The sequence below is a fragment of the Oncorhynchus masou genome, chromosome 5 (genome assembly GCF_036934945.1).
Source record: "Oncorhynchus masou masou isolate Uvic2021 chromosome 5, UVic_Omas_1.1, whole genome shotgun sequence".
Classification (NCBI taxonomy): Eukaryota; Metazoa; Chordata; class Actinopteri; order Salmoniformes; family Salmonidae; genus Oncorhynchus; species Oncorhynchus masou.
In genome coordinates, this window is record NC_088216.1 from 49,488,171 (window position 1) to 49,509,323 (window position 21,153).

At 42.8% G+C, this 21,153-nt stretch overlaps 1 protein-coding gene across 1 annotated transcript in view; it reads right to left on the bottom strand.

Annotated features, from left to right (window-relative positions):
* The window catches only part of ca16b (carbonic anhydrase XVI b), a 277,557-nt gene that overhangs the window by 59,383 nt on the left and 197,021 nt on the right, over nt 1–21,153 (bottom strand). The window contains exons 5-6 of the mRNA XM_064965846.1: nt 3,630–3,725; nt 1,075–1,141 (exon numbers count right to left, since the gene is read on the bottom strand). Of these exons, the coding sequence (XP_064821918.1) occupies nt 1,075–1,141; nt 3,630–3,725 (163 nt within the window). The remainder of the gene's footprint in view (nt 1–1,074; nt 1,142–3,629; nt 3,726–21,153) is intronic.

Here is a 21,153-nt window from a genome sequence, read left to right on the forward strand (position 1 = left end):
CTGAGTTGACCCACATAAAGAGAACCACGTCAGTCGCACATTGTTAAACCAGCCGTATGTGTTGGTACACACAAAGCGTGCAGGCACACACACAGCTGCGTGTGTGTGTGTGTGTGTGTGTGTGTGTGTGTGTGTGTGTGTGTGCAGATGGACCAAAGTATTATGGACACATGCTAAAGCACATTTAAATGGGCAGGTGGAGACACGACATAACGCATGTTTGTAGAGACACCAGCTTCCAACCACACTCCGCTCGCAGCTCACACCAACTCTGATTTCATACAACATGCACTGCAGCTAGGCACATCTGTCTCCCCCTAACATTAAAGATTAATGGCGCAAGCAAGCGTGCATCTGATGTTGCCGCTGTGTAAGTTCTCTCTGTCTGTGTGTGTGTGTATGTGAGCAAGCGATGGAGCGTTGACTAATTGAGGCTAAGATGCAATTAACTGTTCCGTCTCTTCTTTGTGGAGCTACACAGAGAAGCAGGGAGCAGTGGTAGCTCACTGTGCTGCCTTCGTCTTGATGCAAGACCGGGCTCAGAGCTTGTGGTCATACTAATTTGAGAATAAAAATGAACACCAAGGTTAAGTATCTTCAAAAGCCTGAACAAACCAATGGATGACCAGACGAGAGGCACGGAATCTCTAAGTCTGGGAGACGTGTGAGGTCTGAAGCAATCACTTCGCATTAACCTCACAAACAACTATGTCCTTGGGAAATCATTTCTCTGTCTCTTTTTTCAGTTGTGTATGTTTCCTGTCGCCATTCATTTGATGCTCTTGTACGTGACTGAAAGCCCTCTTTGGTGAAAATGATGATGCCTTGGTCCTCTAGCAATCCGTTAGTGTGTCTGTATATCAATGTTTCCGTGTGAAGACTGAGATCCTGGTGCTCTACTGATGCTCTGTAGTTTAAAGGCTAAGTGAGAAGCGAGAAGTGCTATAGAACTACGGCTGCCGAACAACATCACAGTGAGAACGCAGCAAACTGCTGAGAGCATGAGCGGGATTGAGTGTGTGTTTGCGCGTGTGAGTGTGACAGTAGTAGTGTGAGTGCCAGGGGTTTACTCACCGTGGTGTACGACCCGTTTCAGTCCCTGGATGATGGGCTCTACAGCTGGATTGTCTCGCCGCCCCACCTGACAACACCGAACAAGAGACAGGCTCTTTTACAAGACAGCCCAGAACAGCAGTTACAGTACCCACATTCAGTTCAGCGTGCTCCTAATTTATTACCAATATTCCCAGTGTCCTATTTACGGTTAGAGGGGGGGATAAAACGGTGTTGGGACTCGTCCCCTAACTCAGGTCAGTCCAATGAGAGTAAAAGTATCTGAGTGTAAACGAGAGTAAATGTAGCTAAGCATTGAATGTGGAAAATAATATGAACCCCCTTGGCGACCATTCACACAGCCTTAGGGAACCAAAAGCAGCTCCTTCTCATCGATTAAAGATGGTAAACTGGTGTGTGTGTGTGTGTGTGTGTGTGTGTCCTGCTCTGTAAAATGCAATTCAGCAGGATAAATGTGTGCACGTGCTGATGCTAATTGCTGTAAGCGATAGGCTGTCAGAAACACAGTGGTAGCATTTAGGTCTTCATACACACAAGGTCCATCACTGTCTATCCACAGACCTACATAGGAACACCTGTGTCCCCATTCCAACCTGCCTGCTTCTCTGATCGGAGAGAGAAACGACCCTGGCCTAGCCACTCTGTGTGGCTCTGAGTGCTTCAGTAGAGTGCTTCCTAAGTATTAGACCGCATCGCCATAGTAGAACTAGAAATAGAACATCTGATAGACAGAGCGGAGTGAACCTTGATCTAGTCAGTGATTACCGTGGGTGTAAGCTGGAGAGTGATGAGCTGTAGTGTTGGTGCTGGGTTAAGCGCACACGTGCAAACAAACAGGGAAAGAAAGTGGAGCTCTCCTCCTTGAGGGTGCTCGGTTGAAGCGTCATCATTTGAGGTTTCATTTAATTGCAGAAATAAAATGTTGTTGGTCCCATGTTTCATGAGCTGAAATAAAAGATCCCAGAAATGTTCATCCCTGTTAGTGAGCATTTCTCCTTTGCCAAGATAATCCATCTACCTGACGTGTGGCATATCAAAAAGTTGATTTAACAGCATGATAATTACACAGGTGCACCTTGTGCAAGGGACAATAAAAGGCCATTCTAAAATGTGCAGTCTTGTCACCACACAATGCCACAGATATCTCAAGTTGAGGGAGTGTGCAATTTTGGCATTCTGAGTGCAGGAATGTCCACCAGAGCTGTTGCCAGAGAATTGACGGTTAATTTCTCTACCATAAGCCACCTCTCCAACATCATTTTAGAGAATGTGTAACCATGCAGACCATGTGTAACCACGCCAGCCCAGGACCTCCACCTCCGGGTTATTCACCTGCGGGTTCATCTGAGAGCAGCCACCGGACAGCTGATGAAACTATGGTTTGCACAACTGAAGAATTTCTGTACAAACTGTCAGAAACGCTTATCTGTCTGCTCATCGTCCTCACCTGGGTCTTGACCTTACTCCAGTTCAGCGTCATAACCGACTCCAGTGGGCAAATTGCTCACCTTTGAGGGACACTGGCACACTGGAGGAGCGTGCTATTCACGGATTAATTCTGATATGGCGTTGGGTGGAGGAGCGGTTTGCTGACGTTGTGAACAGAGCGCCCAATGGTGGTGGTGGGGTTATGGTATGGAAAGGCATAAGCTATGGACAACAAACACAATTACATTGTGTCGATGGCAATTTGAATGCAGATACTGTGACGAGTTCCTGAGGGCCATTGTCGTGCCAACAGATGCATATCTGTATTCCCAGTCATGTGAAATCCATAGATTAGGGCCTAATACATTTATTTAAATAGACAGATTTTTTTTATATGAACTGTAACTCAGTCAAATCTTTGAAATGGTTGCTTGTTGCGTTTATATTTTTGTTCAGTATAGAATACCACTAATTGCCCAATAGTTTTTTTTTAACAAACCAGGTACTAAGATACTTTTCCATTAGGGAACGAGAAATATTCCTTGATGTTTACAACTGAAAATCAACTGGAGGCCATTTACTATCCTTCAGAAATATTCCTGGAGTGTGAGGCTGGTTGTGCTAGTCTTTAGGGAAGCCTGCGGTACGGTAAGTTAGAACAAAGTGGTGGCTTAAGAGGATAGCGGAAGAGGAACCCCTTGCTCTCTGACTCTGTCTGTAGTTGTCTTTCACCGTAATGTCTCCCTGGAGACATCTGTCTGTCTGTCGGACTGCCTGCCTGCCTGTCTGTGGCACTGACAGAGAGTCACAGCTCTCAGGAGATGGACAATGTGTGTGTGCGAATGAGTGAGAGAGACACAAAGAAACAGAGAGCGAAACAGAGAGAGACCGAGAGAGACCGTTATCTATAAAAGGGATATGGGAAGTTGGAAGGAAAGAGACGACAAATAATAAAGATATCATGTGCCTCAAGAGAGCCAGCAGCTTTCAAATCAGTGTACTGTTGTTCATATCTCCTAATAAGCACTGTATTCCAGGCCTCTGCCCAGTTTCATTGTGTTTGGGAACAACTGAGACCAAGAGAACTCTTCAAACAACAACACAGCCCAAAGCCAGTATTACAGTACCTCAAAAAACACAGCCATCGCAGCAATGATGCGCTTCTCCTTGATGGCCGCACTGAGACTGTCAAAGTCATCTGAGTTGTACAGGTATATCTGCATCTGTGAGCAGAGGGGGAGAGAGAGAGGGGAGAGAGAGAGAGCAGACAGAACGTTAGAGGTGTAAACACAGCCAGAGTCTTAACTGTCTCTTGAGTGACTCTGGCATGTCAGAAGAAATCACAAAACATATTTCCTCTCAGCAGGATGTTTTGCAAATAAAGAGTACGGATTTTGATGGTTATATATATAAGTATTTGTTGAAAATGACTATTTCTCCTCATTTCCCTCCTCTTCTCTGTCATTCGTTCTCTCACACAAACCAACTGTAAATCACACATCCCAGCCTTAAACTGTAATGCTGTATGCCACTGTACTTACAGTAACATAATCTCCCATCCCAGTGCTGTATCCTACTGTTCTTACAGTAACATAATCTCCCATCCCAGTGCTGTATCATACTGTTCTTACACTAACATAATCTCCCATCCCAGTGCTGTATCATACTGTTCTTACAGTAACATAATCTCCCATCCCAGTGCTGTATCATACTGTTCTTACAGTAACATAATCTCCCATCCCAGTGCTGTATCCTACTGTTCTTACAGTAACAATCTCCCATCCCAGTGCTGTATCCTACTGTCCTTACAGTAACATAATCTCCCATCCCAGTGCTGTATCCTACTGTTTTTACAGTAACATAATCTCCCATCCCAGTGCTGTATCCTACTGTTCTTACAGTAACATAATATCCCATCCCAGTGCTGTATCCTACTGTTCTTACAGTAACAATCTCCCATCCCAGTGCTGTATCCTACTGTTCTTACAGTAACATAATCTCCCATCCCAGTGCTGTATCCTACTGTCCTTACAGTAACATAATCTCCCATCCCAGTGCTGTATCCTACTGTCCTTACAATAACATAATCTCCCATCCCAGTGCTGTATCCTACTGTCCTTACAGTAACATGGTGAGCAGGGATCCACAGTGGGATTATACTCTTCTCATGCACTAAAATCTAACCGTGGGTCATGCTCTAATGCTTTTAATCACAGCTCCCAAATGTGTCTACTCTGAGGCAAAAACATGTAGGCCTATGTGTGTGCGTGGTGCATGTACCACAACGCTGGGATAGAACAGCACCATTAAAAAAGTTCTAGGCAAGATATAATCAAAACTCAAACAAAGTTTTGAAAACAAACAAACTCCTCACTCAAACTGAATATAAAAGATACCCTCTCATCAAACGGCTGTGGCCGCCATGTCCTGATCTCACCCTGTTTGTTTGTACCATGACTCCCAACTCTGTTGCTCCCTCCCTCCCTAGGCTCTCTAGAGTCTGTAGTCAAATGAGTAGGCACTGAGCAATGTTCAGGGTTCTAGATGAACTTGTGGCACTGGTGCGCTCAACTTTTTCAGTTGATGTTACCAGCACATGATTTGGTTGCACCAATTTTTTGCCAGTGCGCACCTATAATGACGTAACCAATCGACCAACATAGCGGTAATAATCTATTTGAATCGTAAATCTCTATTGATAAACTGGGTGAATCAAGATGTAGCCTATGCCTATTCACAATACAGGTGAATGTATATGCAATAGGAGTATGTGCATGCTTTGAGTTGTGGCTGATTTCATGGGGCTACAGATGAAAAACAATCTGTTTCCCTTCGATCTGGGACTTATTTTATTGTACTGATCCATAACATTTGCATAGGAGGAGCAATCTCTTCTTTTATAAAAGTGTGCTCTGTCTCTGATGACGTCATTCACAGACACACAGTGAAGGAGAAAGAAGAGAATGAATAACGTTTAGGGCAATGACCATGGTTTTTGGTGACAATCAGCTTTGAAATCAGCATATGTTATTTAGCCTTATGGTTTGCACAAACAAAATACTAGGGTAGTGAATTGATGTTAGCTTCAGCTGTAAGCAAGGAAAGTTAGCCTACAAAGCTGGAAGCTACCGGTATCTTCTTTAATTGTAAATTGTTCTAGCCTGTAATGGACATTGTTTATGAACGGTCATTAAGATGCAACATTTCTACATGCCTTGTTGCATCATTAAAGTGCATTAACTTCTGTGCAGCATGAGTGGGGAGCTAACATGATGCAGCCCACACTTCCAATGATAGGCAGTGGTTCCTCAGGACAGGCTAAATTCTGCAATGAGTCAGTGGCGCAGGCAAGGAACAGGCGGTCGCGCTATACAGGGACATCGGCTGCGCTGATAGACAGACTTGATCCTCTCTCAATCAGTAGATGACGTGAGACACATTTTTTTCATGGTCCGGTATCGAAAAAGGAAGAAGGTTTCGGTATACCAAAATCAAATCAAATCAAATTGTATTGGTCACATACACATGGTTAGAAGACGTTCGTGCGAGTGTAGCAAAATGCTTGTGCATCGACAGCGTCGTAATATCTAACAAGTTATCTAACAAATTCACAACGACTACCTTATACACACAAATGCAAAGGGATGAATAAGAGCATGTACATTTAAATATATGGATGAGCGATGGCCGTGCGGCATAGGCAAGATCCAGTAGATGGTAGAATACAGTTGAGGTCGGAGGTTTACATACACTTAGGTTGTAGTCATTAAACTATCAACCACTCCACAAATTTCCTGTTAACAAACTATAGTTTTGACAAGTTAGGACATCTACCTTGTGCATGACACAATACATTTTTCCAACAATTGTTTACAGACAGATGATTTCACTTATAATTCACTGTATCACAATTCCAGTGGGTCAGAAGATTACATACACTAAGTTGACTGTGCCTTTAAACAGCTTGGAAAATTCCAGAAAATTATGTCATGGCTTTAGAAGCTTCTGATAGGCTAATTGACATAATTTGAGTCAATTGCAGGTGTACCTGTGGGTGTATTTCAAGGCCTACCTTCAAACTCAGTGCTTATTTGCTTCACATCATGGGAAAATCAAAAGAAATCAGCCAAGCCCTCAGAAAAACAAATGTAGACCTCCACAAGTCTGGTTCATCCTTGGGAGCAATTTCCAAACGCCTGAAGGTACCACCTTCATCTGTACAAACAATAGTAAGCAAGTATAAACACCATGGGACCACGCAGCCATCATACCACTCCGGACTAAGACGTGTTCTGTCTCCTAGAGATGAACGTACTTTGGTGCAAAAAGTGCAAATCAATCCCAGAACAACAGCAAAAGACCTTGTGAAGATACTGGAGGAAACAGGTACAAAAGTATCTATAACCAAAGTAAAACAAGTCGAATATATAGACATAACCTGAAAGGCTTCTCAGCAAGGAAGAAGCCACTGCTCCAAAACGGCAATTAAAAAAGCCAGACTACGGTTTGCAACTGCACATGGGGACAAAGATCGTACTTTTTGGAGAAATGTCCTCTGGTCTGATGAAACAAAAATAGAACTGTTTGGCCATACTGACCATCGTTATGTTTGGAGGAAAAAGAGGGAGGCTTGCAAGCCAAAGAACACCATCCCACGGGGGTGGCAGCATCATGTTGTGGGGGGGCTTTGATGCAGTAGGGACTGGTGCACTTCACAAAATAGATGGCTTCATGAGGATAGGAAAATTATGTGGATATATTGAAGAAAAATCTCAAGACATCAGTCAGGAAGTTAAAGTTGGTCAAAAAAGGGTCTTCCAAATGGACAATGACCCCAAGCATACTTCCAAAGTTGTGGCAAAATGGCTTAAGGACAACAAAGTCAGGGTATTGAAGTGGCCTTCACAAAGCCCTGACCTAAATCCTATAGAAAATATGTGGGCAGAACTGAAAAAGCATGTGCAAGCAAGGATGCCTACAAACCTGACTCAGTTACACCAGCTCTGTCAGGGGGAATTGGCCAAAATTCACCCAAATTATTGTGGGAAGCTTGTGGAAGGCTACCCGAAAAGATTGAACAAGTTAAACAATTTAAAGGCAATGCTACCAAATACTAATTGAGTGTATGTAAACTTCTGACCCAGAAATAAAAGCTGAAATAAATTATTCTCTCTACTATTATTCTGACATTTCACATTCTTAAAATAAAGTGGTGATCCTAACGGACCCAAGACAGGGAATTTTTACTAGGATTAAGTGTCAGCAATTGTGAAAAACTGAGTTTAAATGTTTTTAGCTAAGGTGTATGTAAACTTCTGACTTCAACTGTATATGTATATTAATGTATATGGCATTAATTAAAGTGACTAGTGATACCTTTAAATGTATTAAAGTGGCCAGAGATTTGAGTCTGTATGTTGGCAGCAGCCACTCTATGTTAGTGATGGCTGTTTATCAGTATGATGGCCTTGAGATAGAAGCTGTTTTTCAGTCTCTCTTTCCCAGCTTAGATGCACTTGTACTGACCTCGCCTTCTGGATGATAGCGGGGTGAACATGCAGTGGCTCGGGTGGTTGTTTTCCTTGATGATCTTTTTTTGCCTTTCTGTGACATCAGATGCTGTAGGTATCCTGGAGGGCAGGTAGTTTGCCCCCGGTGACGCGTTGTGCAGACCAGACCGCACAACCCTCTGGAGAGCCTTGCGGTTGTGGGCGAAGCAGTTGACATATCAGGCGGTAATACAGCCCGACAGGATGCTCTTGATTGTGCATCTGTAAAGGTTTGTCAGTGTTTTAGGTGACAAGCCAAATTTCTTCAGCCTCCTGAGGTTTAAGAGGCGCAGTTGCGCCTTCTTCACCACACTGTCTGTATGAATGGACAATTTCAGTTTGTCTGTGATGTGTACGCCAAGGAACTTAAAACTTCCTACCTTCTCCACTACTGTCCTATCAATGTGGATGGGGGGATGCTCTCTCTGCTGTTTCCTGAAGTCCACAATCATCTCATTTGTGTTGTTGATGTTGAGTGAAAGGTTAATTTCCTGACATCTCACTCCGATGGCCCTCACCTCCTCCCTGTAGGCCGTCTCGTCGTTGTTGGTAATCAAGCCTACCACTGTAGTGTCATCTGCAAACTTGATGATTGAGTTGGAGGCGTGCATGGCCACGCAGTCATGGGTGAACAAGGAGTACAGGAGAGGGCTGAGAATGCACCCTTGTGGGGTCCTAGTGTTGAGGATCAGCAGAGAGATGTTGTGGAGATGTTGTTTCCTACCCTCACCACCTGGGGGCGGCCCGTCAGAAAGTCCAGGACCCAGTTGCACAGGACGAGGTTGAGACCCAGGGTCTTGAGGTTAATGATGAGTTTGGAGGGTACTATGGTGTGAACAGCATTCTTACATAGGTATTCCTCTTGTCCAGATGGGATAGGGCAATGTGCAGTGTGATGGTGATTGCGTCGTCTGTGGACCTATTCGTGCAGTAAGCAAATTGAAGTGGGTCTAAGGTCTCAGGTAGGGTGGAAGTGATATAATCCTTGACTAGTCTCTCAAAGCACTTCATGATGACAGAAGTGAGTACTGCGGGGCGATAGTCATTTAGTTCAGTTACCTTAGTTCAGTTACCTTAGTTTTCTTGGGAACAGGAATGGTGGCCGTCTTGAAGCATGTAGACACAGCAGACTGGGATAGCGATGGATTGAATATCCGTAAACACACCAACCAGCTGATCTGCGCTTGTTCTGAGGACGCGGCTAGGGATGCAATCTGGGCTGGCAGCCTTGCGAGGGTTAACACATTTAAATGTTTTACTCACAATGGCCACGGTGAAGGAGAGCCCACAGGCTTTGGTAGCAGGCCGTTTAAGTTGTTTAGGCAAGACGTCGATGTCTGTGGCGGGGCTGGTTTTCTTTTTTAATCAGTGATTGACTGTAGACCCTGTCACATACGTTTCCTGTTTGAGCCGGTGAATTGTAACTCTACTTTGTCTCTATACTGACGCTTTACTTGTTTGATTGCCTTGCGGAGGGAATAGCTACACTGTTTGTATTCGGTCATATTTCCAGTCGCCTTGCCATGTTGGAAAGCAGATGGAAAGTGGTGGTTCGCGCTTTCAGTTTGCGCGAATGCTGCCATCAATCCACGGTTTCTGGTTAGGGAAGGTTTTAATAGTTACAGTGGGTACAACACCGATGCACTTGCTAATAAACTTGCTCACCGAGTCAGCGTATACATTAGTGTTATTGTCTGAGGCTATCCGGAACATATCCCAGTCCACGTGATCGAAGCAATCTTGAAGCGTGGAATCCGATTGGTCAGACCAGCATTGGATAGACCTGAGCATGGGCATTTCCTGTTTCAGTTTCTGTCTGTAGGCTGGGAGCAACAAAATGGAGTCATGGTCAGAGTTGCCAAAGGGAGGGCAGGGGAGGGCTTTGTTTGCATCGTGGAAGTTCAAGCAGCAATGATCCAGAATGCTACCAGCTCGTGTCGTGCATTCAATATGCTGATAGAATTTAGTTTCCTTGTTTTCAGATTAGTCTTGTTAAAATCCCAAACTACAATAAATGCAGTCTCGGGATATGTGGTTTCCAGTTTACATAGAGTCCAATGAAGTTCTTTCAGGGCCGTCGAGGTGTCTGCCTGGGGGGGATATACACGGCTGTGACTATAATCAAAAACAATACTCTTGGCAGATCATGCGGTCAGCATTTGATTGTAAGGAATTCTAGGTCAGGTGACCAAAAGGACTTGAGTTCCTGTATGTTGTTATGATTACACCATGAGTCGTTAATCATAAGGCATACACCCCCGCCCTTCTTCTTACAAGAGAGATGTTTGTTTCTGTCGGCGTGATGCGTGAAGATACCAGGTGACTGTACCGAATCTGACAACCTATCCGGTGTGAGCCATGTTTCCGTGAAACAGAGAATGTTACAATCTCTGATGTCTCTCTGGAAGGCAACTCTGTGCCCTAATTTCGTCCACCTTGTGGTCTAGAGATTGGACATTGGCGAGTAATATGCTCGGAAGCGGTGGATGGTGTGCTCGCCTTCTAAGCCTGACCAGTAGGCTGCTCCGTCTGCCTCTCCTGTGGTAGCCCCGTTGTTTTGGGTCGGCCTCTGGGATAAGATCCCATTTCCAGGGTGGAAGTCCGAAAAAAGGATTCGCTTTGGGAAAGTCGTATTCCTCGTCGTAATGTTGGTAAGTTGACGTCGCTTTTATATCCAATAGTTCTTCCCGGCTGTATGTAATAACATTTGAGATTTTCTGGGCTAACAATGTAAGAAATAATACATTAAAAAACAAATTACTGCATAGCTTCGTAAGGACCTGAAGCGAGGTGACCATATCTGTCGGCGCCATGTCTATCCATTCAACACTTAAAGGAAAAATCCATCCAAAAACTATATCTTGGTATTTGTTTGCATGTGAGCAATCAAGATTTCGAGAATATAATATTCAAAATATGGGAATACAGTAGTATGATGCATTTTGCATCATATGATGCTGCGTTTTGCATCATATAATGCTATCATACCAGCTGTATTTTGGTATTTTTGAAGTTATATATCTGGAAAACTTGATTGCTGACATGCAAAACATTATGGGAATATATCAATGTATTTTTCTCACTGGCACCATGCGACCAATTAAAATGAGTGTTTTGGTTGCAGTCTTGAAACCTGCTTGTTGCTCCTCTCTTCCAGGAATAATTGGATGAATCAGCCATCAGACAACCATGAAAATTATCTACTGGGACAGTAGATAATACTCAGGAATGGTCCTCTGTCTGGAGCATTAATACACACACAAGGCTCTGTGAATTATACATAAGCTATTGCACGTCATTAAAATAAGTTTGCCACAGACGCAAACAAATGTGTCCTCATGGTTTGGATCAAGTTTATAGGATCTGGTTGAGGCAAGACTTCCTGAGGCAAGACTTGGTTGAGGCAAGACGAACAGCTACACTCATCAGTCGCGTGAGACTACATATAGGGCTTCCTCCAATGAGGTTGAACCTGGTTTACACCTCATCGTGTCCACTGCGGATCAAACCTACAGTGGCAAGAAAAATGTATGTGAACCCTTTGGAATTACCTGGATTCCTGCATAAATTGGTTGTAACATTTTATCTGATCTTTGTTTAAGTCACAACAATAGACAAACACAGTGTGCTTAAACTAATAACACATACATTATTGTATTTTTCTTGTCTATATAATTTAATATAGAATTTAAACTTTCACAGTGTAGGTTGGAAAAAGTATGTGAACCACGAGGCTAATGACTTCTCCTAAAGCTGATTGGAGTCAGGAGTCAGCTACCCCCGAGTCCAATCAATGAGACGAAATTAGAGATGTTGGTTAGAGCTGGCCTGCCCTATAAGAAAAACTAACAAAATGTGAGTTTGCTATTCACAAGAAGCATTGCCTGATGTGAACCATGCCTTGAACAAAAGAGATCTCAGAAGAACTAATATTAAGAATGTTGACTTGCATAAAGCTGGAAAGGGTTACAAAAGTATCTCTAAAAGCCATGATGTTCATCAGTCCACGTTAAGACAAATTGTCTACAAATGGAGAAAGTTCAGCACTGTTGCTACTCTCCCTAGGAGTGGCCATCCTGCAAAGATGACTGCAAGAGCACAGCGCAGAATGCTCAATGAGGGTAAGAAGTGTCAGCTAAAGACTTACAGAAATCTCTGGAACATTCTAACATCTCTGTTGGCGAGTCTACGATTCGTAAAATACTAAACAAGAAAGGTGTTCATGGGAGGACACCATGGAAGAAGCCACAACTGTCCCAAAAAATGTTGCTGCACGCAAAAGAGCACCTGGATTTTCCACAGCGCTACTGGCAAAATAATTTGTGGACAGATTAAACTAAAGTTGTGTTGTTTGGAAGGAACACATAACACTATGTGTGGAGAAAACAGGGCACAGCACACCAACGGCAAAACCTCATCCTCACTGTAAAGTATGGTGGAGGGAGCATCATGGTTTGGGACTGCTTTGCTGCCTCGGGGCCTGGACAGCTTGCTATCATCGAAGAAAAATGAATTCCCAAGTTTTTCAAGACATTTTGCAGGAGAATAAGGCTATCCGTCCGCCAATCAAAGCTCAACAGAAGTTGGGTGATGTAACAGGACACCGATCCAAAACACAGAAGTAAATCAACTACAGAATGGATTCAACAGAAGAAAATACAAATTCTGGATTGGACCAGTCCTGACCTCAACCCTATTGAGATGCTGTGGCATGACCTCAAGAGAGCAGTTCACACCAGACATCCTAATAACATTGCAGAACTGAAAAAGTTTTGTAAAGAGGAATGGTCCAAAATTCCTCCTGAGCATTGTACAGTTCTGATCCGCAGCTACAGAAAACGTTTGGTTGAGGTTATTGATGCAAAGAGGAGGGTCAACCAATCATTAAATCAAAGGGTTCACAAACTTTTCCCACCCTGCACTGTGAATGTTTACACGGTGTGTTCAATAAAGACATGAAAGCTTATAATTGTTTGTGTGTTATTAGTGTAAGCAGACTGTGCTTATCTATTGTTGTGACTTAGATGACGATCAGATCAAATTTTATGACACATTTATTCAGAAATCCAGATATTTTCAAAGGGTCCACATACCTTTTCTTGCCACTGTATATTATAGATATTACATTATATTGTACTCTGCTGGTCTTCACACTATACCTAGCTTAACAACTCAATACAAGCTAAGCTCAACCATCAATATCCTAGTGAAGCGCCTGCCAGAAAACATGCAACAGGACACTCAAACAATTCCCTAGACAACTAAGGTTGCTGTTGACGACAGATTGCATTGCGCAGAAAATAAAAAACAGTACATCCTTTAATACATATAATGGGTAATAAGGCAAGTGGTCCAACCCAGCTAATTAAATGTAATCCCTTTCCTCAAGAGTTCCTTTAACTGCAGTCCTTAATGGCGCCAATTTGTTGTCTGTCTGAAAAGCTAGCAGGGCAATGGCTATCTATCACACACTAATGTTATACACATACACATACACAGACACACCGTGCATGCACACGCGGGTGGACACACAAACACACACAAAGCAATGGCCATCCATAAGCATTCAAATGTTATTAGCTACATTAGCCAATTAGCTGAGTTGCTTTAGCCCCCCAGGCTTCATTCCTACACACACACACACACACACACACACACACACACACACACACACACACACACACACACACACACACACACACACACACACACACACACACCCCCCCCACTCCTGTCAAGGGTGCACTTAGAGCAAACCTGATGCTCAATTATCAAATACTTTCATAGCGATAAAAATGGCACCAAACTTAACAGATGTAGCTATATAAAATGGCGCCCTCCTGAATGGACGCCGTTTTGTGAGCTCTGATCCAGCTTTGCTATTTTTTTTTATTTTCTCGAAATGTATCAACTATCATTTCTTACAACCGACATCAGTTTTGAACATCAGTTCGGAAGTTACTTACCTCAATTCGGGCATCAACTTTGGCTCATCTGCCCTGGGCTCTTACTATAATTCTGACCCAATTTTCAGGCTACCCAAGAGGAATTGCCGACATTACAGAGGCAAGGCAAGGGGGGGAACCTGGCTAGATTAACTTCTTGCGGATCAGTGGGATGCTAACCATTTCGACAACTTCCGGTGAAATTGCAGAGTGCCAAATTCAAATTAAATTACTATAAATATTAAACTTTCATGAAATCACAAGTGCAATACATCAAAATAAAGCTTAACTTGTTGTTAATCCAACCGCCATGTCAGATTTCAAAAAGGCAATACGGCGAAAGCAAACCATGCGATTATCTGAGGACAGCGCCCAGCACACAAATGCATAACAAATCATTTCAACCAGGGAGTCAGAAATAGCGATATAATATATGCCTTACCTTTGAAGATCTTCTTCTGTTGGCACTCCAAAAGGTCCCAGTTACATTACAAATTGTCATTTTTTTCGATGAACTCCTTCTTTATATCCATAAAAACTCAGTTTAGCTGGTGCGCTTCAGTCAATAATCCACTCAGTTCCCTCCTTCAAAATGCATACGAAATTAATCCCAAACTTTACCAATAAACTTATACAAACAAGTCAATCAACGTTTATAATCAAACCTTAGGTACCCTATTATGCAAATAAACAATAAAATTTAAGACTGAGAATAGTTTTTCTGGAGAAAAATACCAAAGAACGCACTCTCATTTACGCACTTGGAAGCACTACAGCCAAAATGGGAGCTACCTAGAAAAACTAAAATTTCTGGCTCATTTTTCCAAAAACCAGCCTGAAACTCTTTATAAAGAATGTTGACATCTAGTGGAATCCCTAGGAACTGCAATCAGGAACTATTTCGCCCTATTATAAAAGTGCCAGCCATTGAAATCAGTGGTAGGATGAATTGTTTTGGTGGTGGATGGTTCGTCCTCGGGGTTTCGCCTGCCATTCCAGTTCTGTTATACTCACAGACATAATTTTAACAAATCTCCCAATTATATGCATATCCTAGCTTCTGGGCCTGAGTAGCAGGCAGTTTACTTTGGGCACGCTTTTCATCCGGACGTCAAAATACCGCTCCCTATCCCAAAGAAGTTAAGGCAAAGGGAGAACCGGCCACCTCTTCCCTTCATTCTATTGGCCTATGTTCAGTCACGTGATAATAAGATGGATAACCTCCAATCGAGGATTTGCTACCAATGGCACTGTTGAAAATGCTATATTCTCTGCTCTTCTGAAACATGGCTCTCGGGCAAGATACCCCACCATGACTATCCAACTCAATGGATTCTCCATTCACTGTGCCGACAGGAGAGTGGAGTAGGGGAAATCAAGGGGGGAGGAGTTTGCCTCTTCATCAACAACTGGTGTGCTTGCTCGAGCGTGGTGGAAGTATTGACCCATTGTTCACCCGTCTTGGAATACCTGATGGTCAAACGCTCACCCTTTCACCTCCCAGGGGAGTTTTCAGCTGTTATTGTGATGGTTGGATAGATTCCACCTCAGGACAAGAAAAAAAAAACAAGCTGGCACTTAACAAACTGTACGAGAGTATAACCAAGCAGGAAAACATACAATATATCCAGAGACAGCTTTTCTGGTTGCTGGCGGTTTTAATTTCGCGTAATTAACACATGCGATGCACAACTTCAGTCAACACATCTCCCTCACCACTAGGGGCAATAAAGTCCTAAACCACTGTTATTCTACCCACAAACAAGCATAAAAGGCATTCGCTCGTCTGCTATTCATCAAATCAGATCATGTCTTCGCACTCCTGCTTCTTTTTTACCAGCAGGAGCTCAAACAGGAATTGCCCGTGACTCGCTCCATTGAGAATTGGTCTCCAGAATCAGAGATTATGCTACAGGACTGCTTCACTAGCGCTGATTGGAATATGTTTCGGGACTCCGCCGATAACGTCGACGAGCTAACCACTTCCATCACCAGCTTCATTAGGAAATGCATCTGCGATGTTTTCCCCACAGTTAAGGTTCGCTGCTTCCCCATTCAAAAGCCCCGGATTAGCACTGAGGTTGGTGCTAAACTAAAGGACAGGGCTACCGCACACAGGGCTATCACAGACAATCCTGATGCTATGACTGAGGACAGGAACAAGTACCAGAAGTCCCACTATGACCTCCACAGAGTCATGAAACGAGCAAAAGGACAATATAGGAATAAGGTGGAATCATTCCTGTTCCCAAAAACTCTAAGGCTTTATGCCACAATGACTACAGCCCTGAGAAAGGCTGGTTATGGCCCACATCAACTCCACCATCCCTAGACCCACTCTAATTTACATACCACCCGAACAGATCCAGAGAAGACACAATCTCAATTGCACTCCACACTGCCCTCACCCATCTAGATAAGAATACCTATGTGAGAATGCTGTTCATTGACTACAGCTCAGTGTTCAACACCATTGTCCCCTCCAAGCTCGTCCCCAAGCTTAGGACACTGGGATGGAACATTGTCTTCTGCAACTGGATCTTTGACTTCCTGACAGGCTGACCCCAAGTGGTGAGGGTAGGCAACATTCCCTCCGCCACGCTGACCCTCAACACGGGGGCCTCACAGTGGTGTGTGCTTAGTCCCCTCCTGTACTCCTTGTTCAGCCACAACTGCGTGGCTATGCACGACTCCAACACCATCATCAAGAACGCCCCCATCCACTTCGACAGGGCTGCAGTGGATCGATGGCTTCAAGTTCCTCTGTTGAAAAGGTTTGTCATGGGCCCTCAAATCTATCATTCCAGTATCCCTGCACATGTTAAATATGGTACTGTAACTGACCTTGTATATAGTATGCTTGCCAACCTTATTTACATATATATATATCAAGTGTGCTTTTGTTATATCTTGTTATTTTTAGCATTACATTGTTATTGATTACTGCATTGTTGGGGTCAGAGCTAGCAAGAAAGGCATTTCACTGTACTTGTGCATGTGACAATATAAAGGAACATAGGGAACATAAAGGTCCTACTGAATCAGTTAGTTCCAGTCAGTGATGTAAGAGTGCCGATGTTACAGTTTCATGTCGAAGTCATACGTTCATAGTGATAAAAGGGGCAACTACTACAACAAATGTTACTATAATGGACAGAGCACATACAAGTCACATTGATTCAGGTTAAGTTGAAGTCATGACATAGGCTAAGCAGCTTAATGTTACAGCTAGCTTTAAGTCAAGTCATTGGGTGACTTGTCATGGCACCTTTAACATACAAAAACATTGCAATGAAGGGCATAACATTGAAATTGGCCCAAGTAGAAGTCTGGTGAAGTTAGTGGTGGGATAACGTCAAGTGTAAGCGGCTCTACAATGCTACAGCTAAAAGTCAAGACAAGAGTCCTTGTGTAAGTGAAATGTAAACAGACTGGTGTGATTCACCTTATATGGCCGGTGTGACTATGACATTTACATTAGATAGTCATCGGTCACATTCCATGTTGTGTTCCCATGTTGTCCATGTATTATTACTGTCTGTGGGGCCAATGGGAGGAAACCAACAGCCATAAAACAACATCATGTTTCTATCATTTAACAGGAAATGCCCAAGCAGTCATTAGTGCTCCCTCTGAAAGAAATACATGCAATGTTAATGAGACCTTGTTGTTCACATTTCAAAGCAAGCATAGGCTCTTCAGAAAAGGGTGCCTGTAATTAGAAGATTAGATGTAGCTGAGCACTAAAAGTGAATAAGACCAATTTAGACTTAAAGAGGAACTGAGTGTTTTAACACCATTAAATATAGTTAAAATCTGATTATATACAAGAATATGACATTAATTTGTTAAATTATCTAACAAGAGAGCTCAGATATGGTCACGTCTCACATTTTTCACAATATTTGAGAATGACGTATAGTCTGATATTTGTGAAAATTCAATAGCAGAGTGGAAAAGAGACCGTGCTTTTGGGCAATTAATAGACACTGCAGTAGATCAAAACTAATCAAAAATGTTTGGGTCTTGTGCAGGCCCGGACTCTACACAGAACGGTGCACCATAACCAATCAGAGCTGCAGCAGGCCTATATGAAAACAGGCCATTACCGCATATGGGCCTGTGCCATTCACTTTGAACTGAACTGTGTGTTTACAGGCAACAGCAACAAATATAGATTATTATCAAAGCAGTCGCAAAAGCCATAAAATAACATTACATCTGAATAGTTTTCTGCAAACATATGAATACCACAGGACTCATCTTACATTTGGGAACTTAACAGTCCTAATTGATCAAACAACCAACAGGAAGTCTCTCAATCAACGATTGTTTTTTTTTTTTTTTTATTAATTATTAACCCATCCACCACTTCTTAGGACAGATCTTTTTTTAAATATTTTTATTAATTTTTTTTTAATAGCTTTTCTGCTACATATACATTTTAAATACACATTTTGCATATATGGTACCTTTATATACAGCAATCACATAACAGTAATACATACTGTTCAATACCACCCCTCAGCCACTCTCAGCCCATCCCTCCTACTGTATCACCATAGATCACCCTCGTTTGGTTTCCATGTGCCATATATTTTTCAATTGCACTGTGATGTTTTACAAACATTTTGAACCTTTCTGATTGTATAGTATCCACAGATTGTGAGCGAAAGATGAAAACCTATTATATTATTTATTGATTGACTATGGCTTTCCAAATCGCCCAACACTGCTATTTGTAAGGTTAATTTTAAGTGAATGTTGTGACTTTTTTAAACCATTCCTGAACCTGTGACCAGAAACAAGTTACATAGAGGTAATACCAGAATAAATGATCTAGTGATTCTGTCTCTTCGCAGCAAAATCTACAGAGCTGAGATTGTTGTTTGCCCCATATATACACACCATTCTGTAGGTGGCAAGAATTTTGTATAATAATTTTAATTGGAAAACTCAAAGTGTTGACTCAAGTGTTGTTTATTGTATCAGTTCATAAACCATGTGCCATGGAATCAGTATATCGAAAATCTCTTTATTTTGCAACCTTTATGGCGCAGCTGTCAACATGTTTGTCCTCAAATGGAACTGGTATATTTTTACTTTAATGACAATTATTTTCAGACAATTTGTATCTTTAAAATATGGCAGACAAACAGGTTCCCTATCTTGTCCCTCTTACACAACAACAATAATATTGAAACTCTGCTTTCTTCCCATTGTTTCCTATGGGGGAAATATAGCCATGTCTGTCTTTTTCTTGTATTTAGATTTTTTTCAATTCGGAGGCCATTTTAATCATGAGAATCTCCTCTCTCTAATTACGTAAGCCTGGGCAGGTAGCTCGGTTGTCATCAAATGCTACCCACAAAATACTTTTTGCCCTTGGAACGCTGAGGTCTCCCCATTGTTTTCCTATGGAGAGGCATGCCGGTCTGTTTCACCAAATATCTCACTGTGTATATTTTTGTTTTTTTCAAGTCGGGTGTAACCAGTGTGAAATGGCTAGCTAGTTAGTGGGGTGCGCGCTAATAGCTTTTTATTCGGTGACGTCACTCGCTCTGAGACCTTGGAGTAGTTGTTCCCCTTGCTCTGCGATAGGTAACGATGCTACGAGGGTGACTGTTGTTGATGTGTGCAGAGGGTCCCTGGTTCAAGCCCAGGTATGGGCGAGGAGAGGGACAGAAGCAACACTAGCTAGCTGGCTAATGTTAGCTAGTCTGATAACTTTCTAAATAGTGATTTTCATAAATTCACTTCTTGACAAAAAAATATGCACAAACATTTGTCTCTACATTAACTAACATATTCCTCTCAATTGTACATTTTGTCAGCCATCTTCAAACAGGGACTGGTGGCTTGTGTCAAAATTCGTCATTGGAACCACTTTATATGATTGGTCATATAAAAACCTTGGGACCCAAATGCATAATGAGTGCTCTAACTCCCCCTTGTGGTGGTTTGGAGCAATGAATCTGTGACGCTGGGTACCTCTAAGTCCCGTGGTGCAAGCTCGCAACCTTTAAAGGAGGAACCACCGTAGCTGAAGTACCAGTCCAAAATTTGGATACACCTACTCATTCAATAGTTTTTCTTTATTTTAACCATTTTCTACATTATTGTGAAAACATCAAAACTATGAAATAACACATATTGAAGCATGAGGTAAACCAAAAAAATCTAAATATATTTTAGATTCTTCAAAGTAGCCACCCTTTTATGACAGCTTTTTTTGTTTTTTTACCCCTTTTTCTACTGAATTTCATGTTATCCAATTGGTAGTTACAGTCTTGTCTCATCGCTGAAACTACCGTATGGACTTGAGGTTGAGAGGTGGGAGAGGCGAAGGTTGAGGGCCGTACATCTTCCGAAAAACACAACCGAACCAAGCCGCACTGCTTCTTAACACAATGCCCACTTAACTTGTAAGCCAGCCGCACCAATGTGTTGGAGGAAACACTGTACACCTGGTGACCGTGTCAGCGTGCACTGTGCCCAGCCCGCCACAGGTGTCGCTAGTGCATGATGGGACTATGACATTCCTGCCGGCCAAACCCTTCACTAACCCGGATGACGCTGTGCCAATTGTGATCCGCCCCATGAGCCTCCCGGTCGTGACTGGCTGCGACAGAGCCTGGATGACCGCTTTACACACTCTTGGCATTATCTCAACCAGCTTCATGAGGAATGCTTTTCCAATAGCCTTGAAGAAGTTCCCACATACGCTGAGCACTTGGTGGCTGCTTTTCCTTCACGCTGCGGTCCAACTCCACCCATCTCAATTGGGTGGAGGTTGGGTGATAGTGGAGGCCAGGTCATCTGAGCGCAAACCAGATGAGATGGTGTATCGCTGCATAATGCTGCGGTAGCCATGCCGGTTAAGTGTGCCTTGAATTCGAAATCAATTACCAACAGTGAAAGCAGCAAAGCACCCCCACATCATCATACCACCTCCTCCATGCTTCAAGGTGGAAACCACACATGCGGAGGTAATCCGTTCACCTACTCTCCATCTCACAAAGACACCGCTGTTGGAACCAAAAAATAAAATTTGCACTCATCAGACCAAAGGACAGATTTCCACCAGTCTAATGTCCATTGCCTGTGTTTCTTGGCTCAAGGAAGTACCTTCTTATTATTGGTGTCCTTTAGTATTG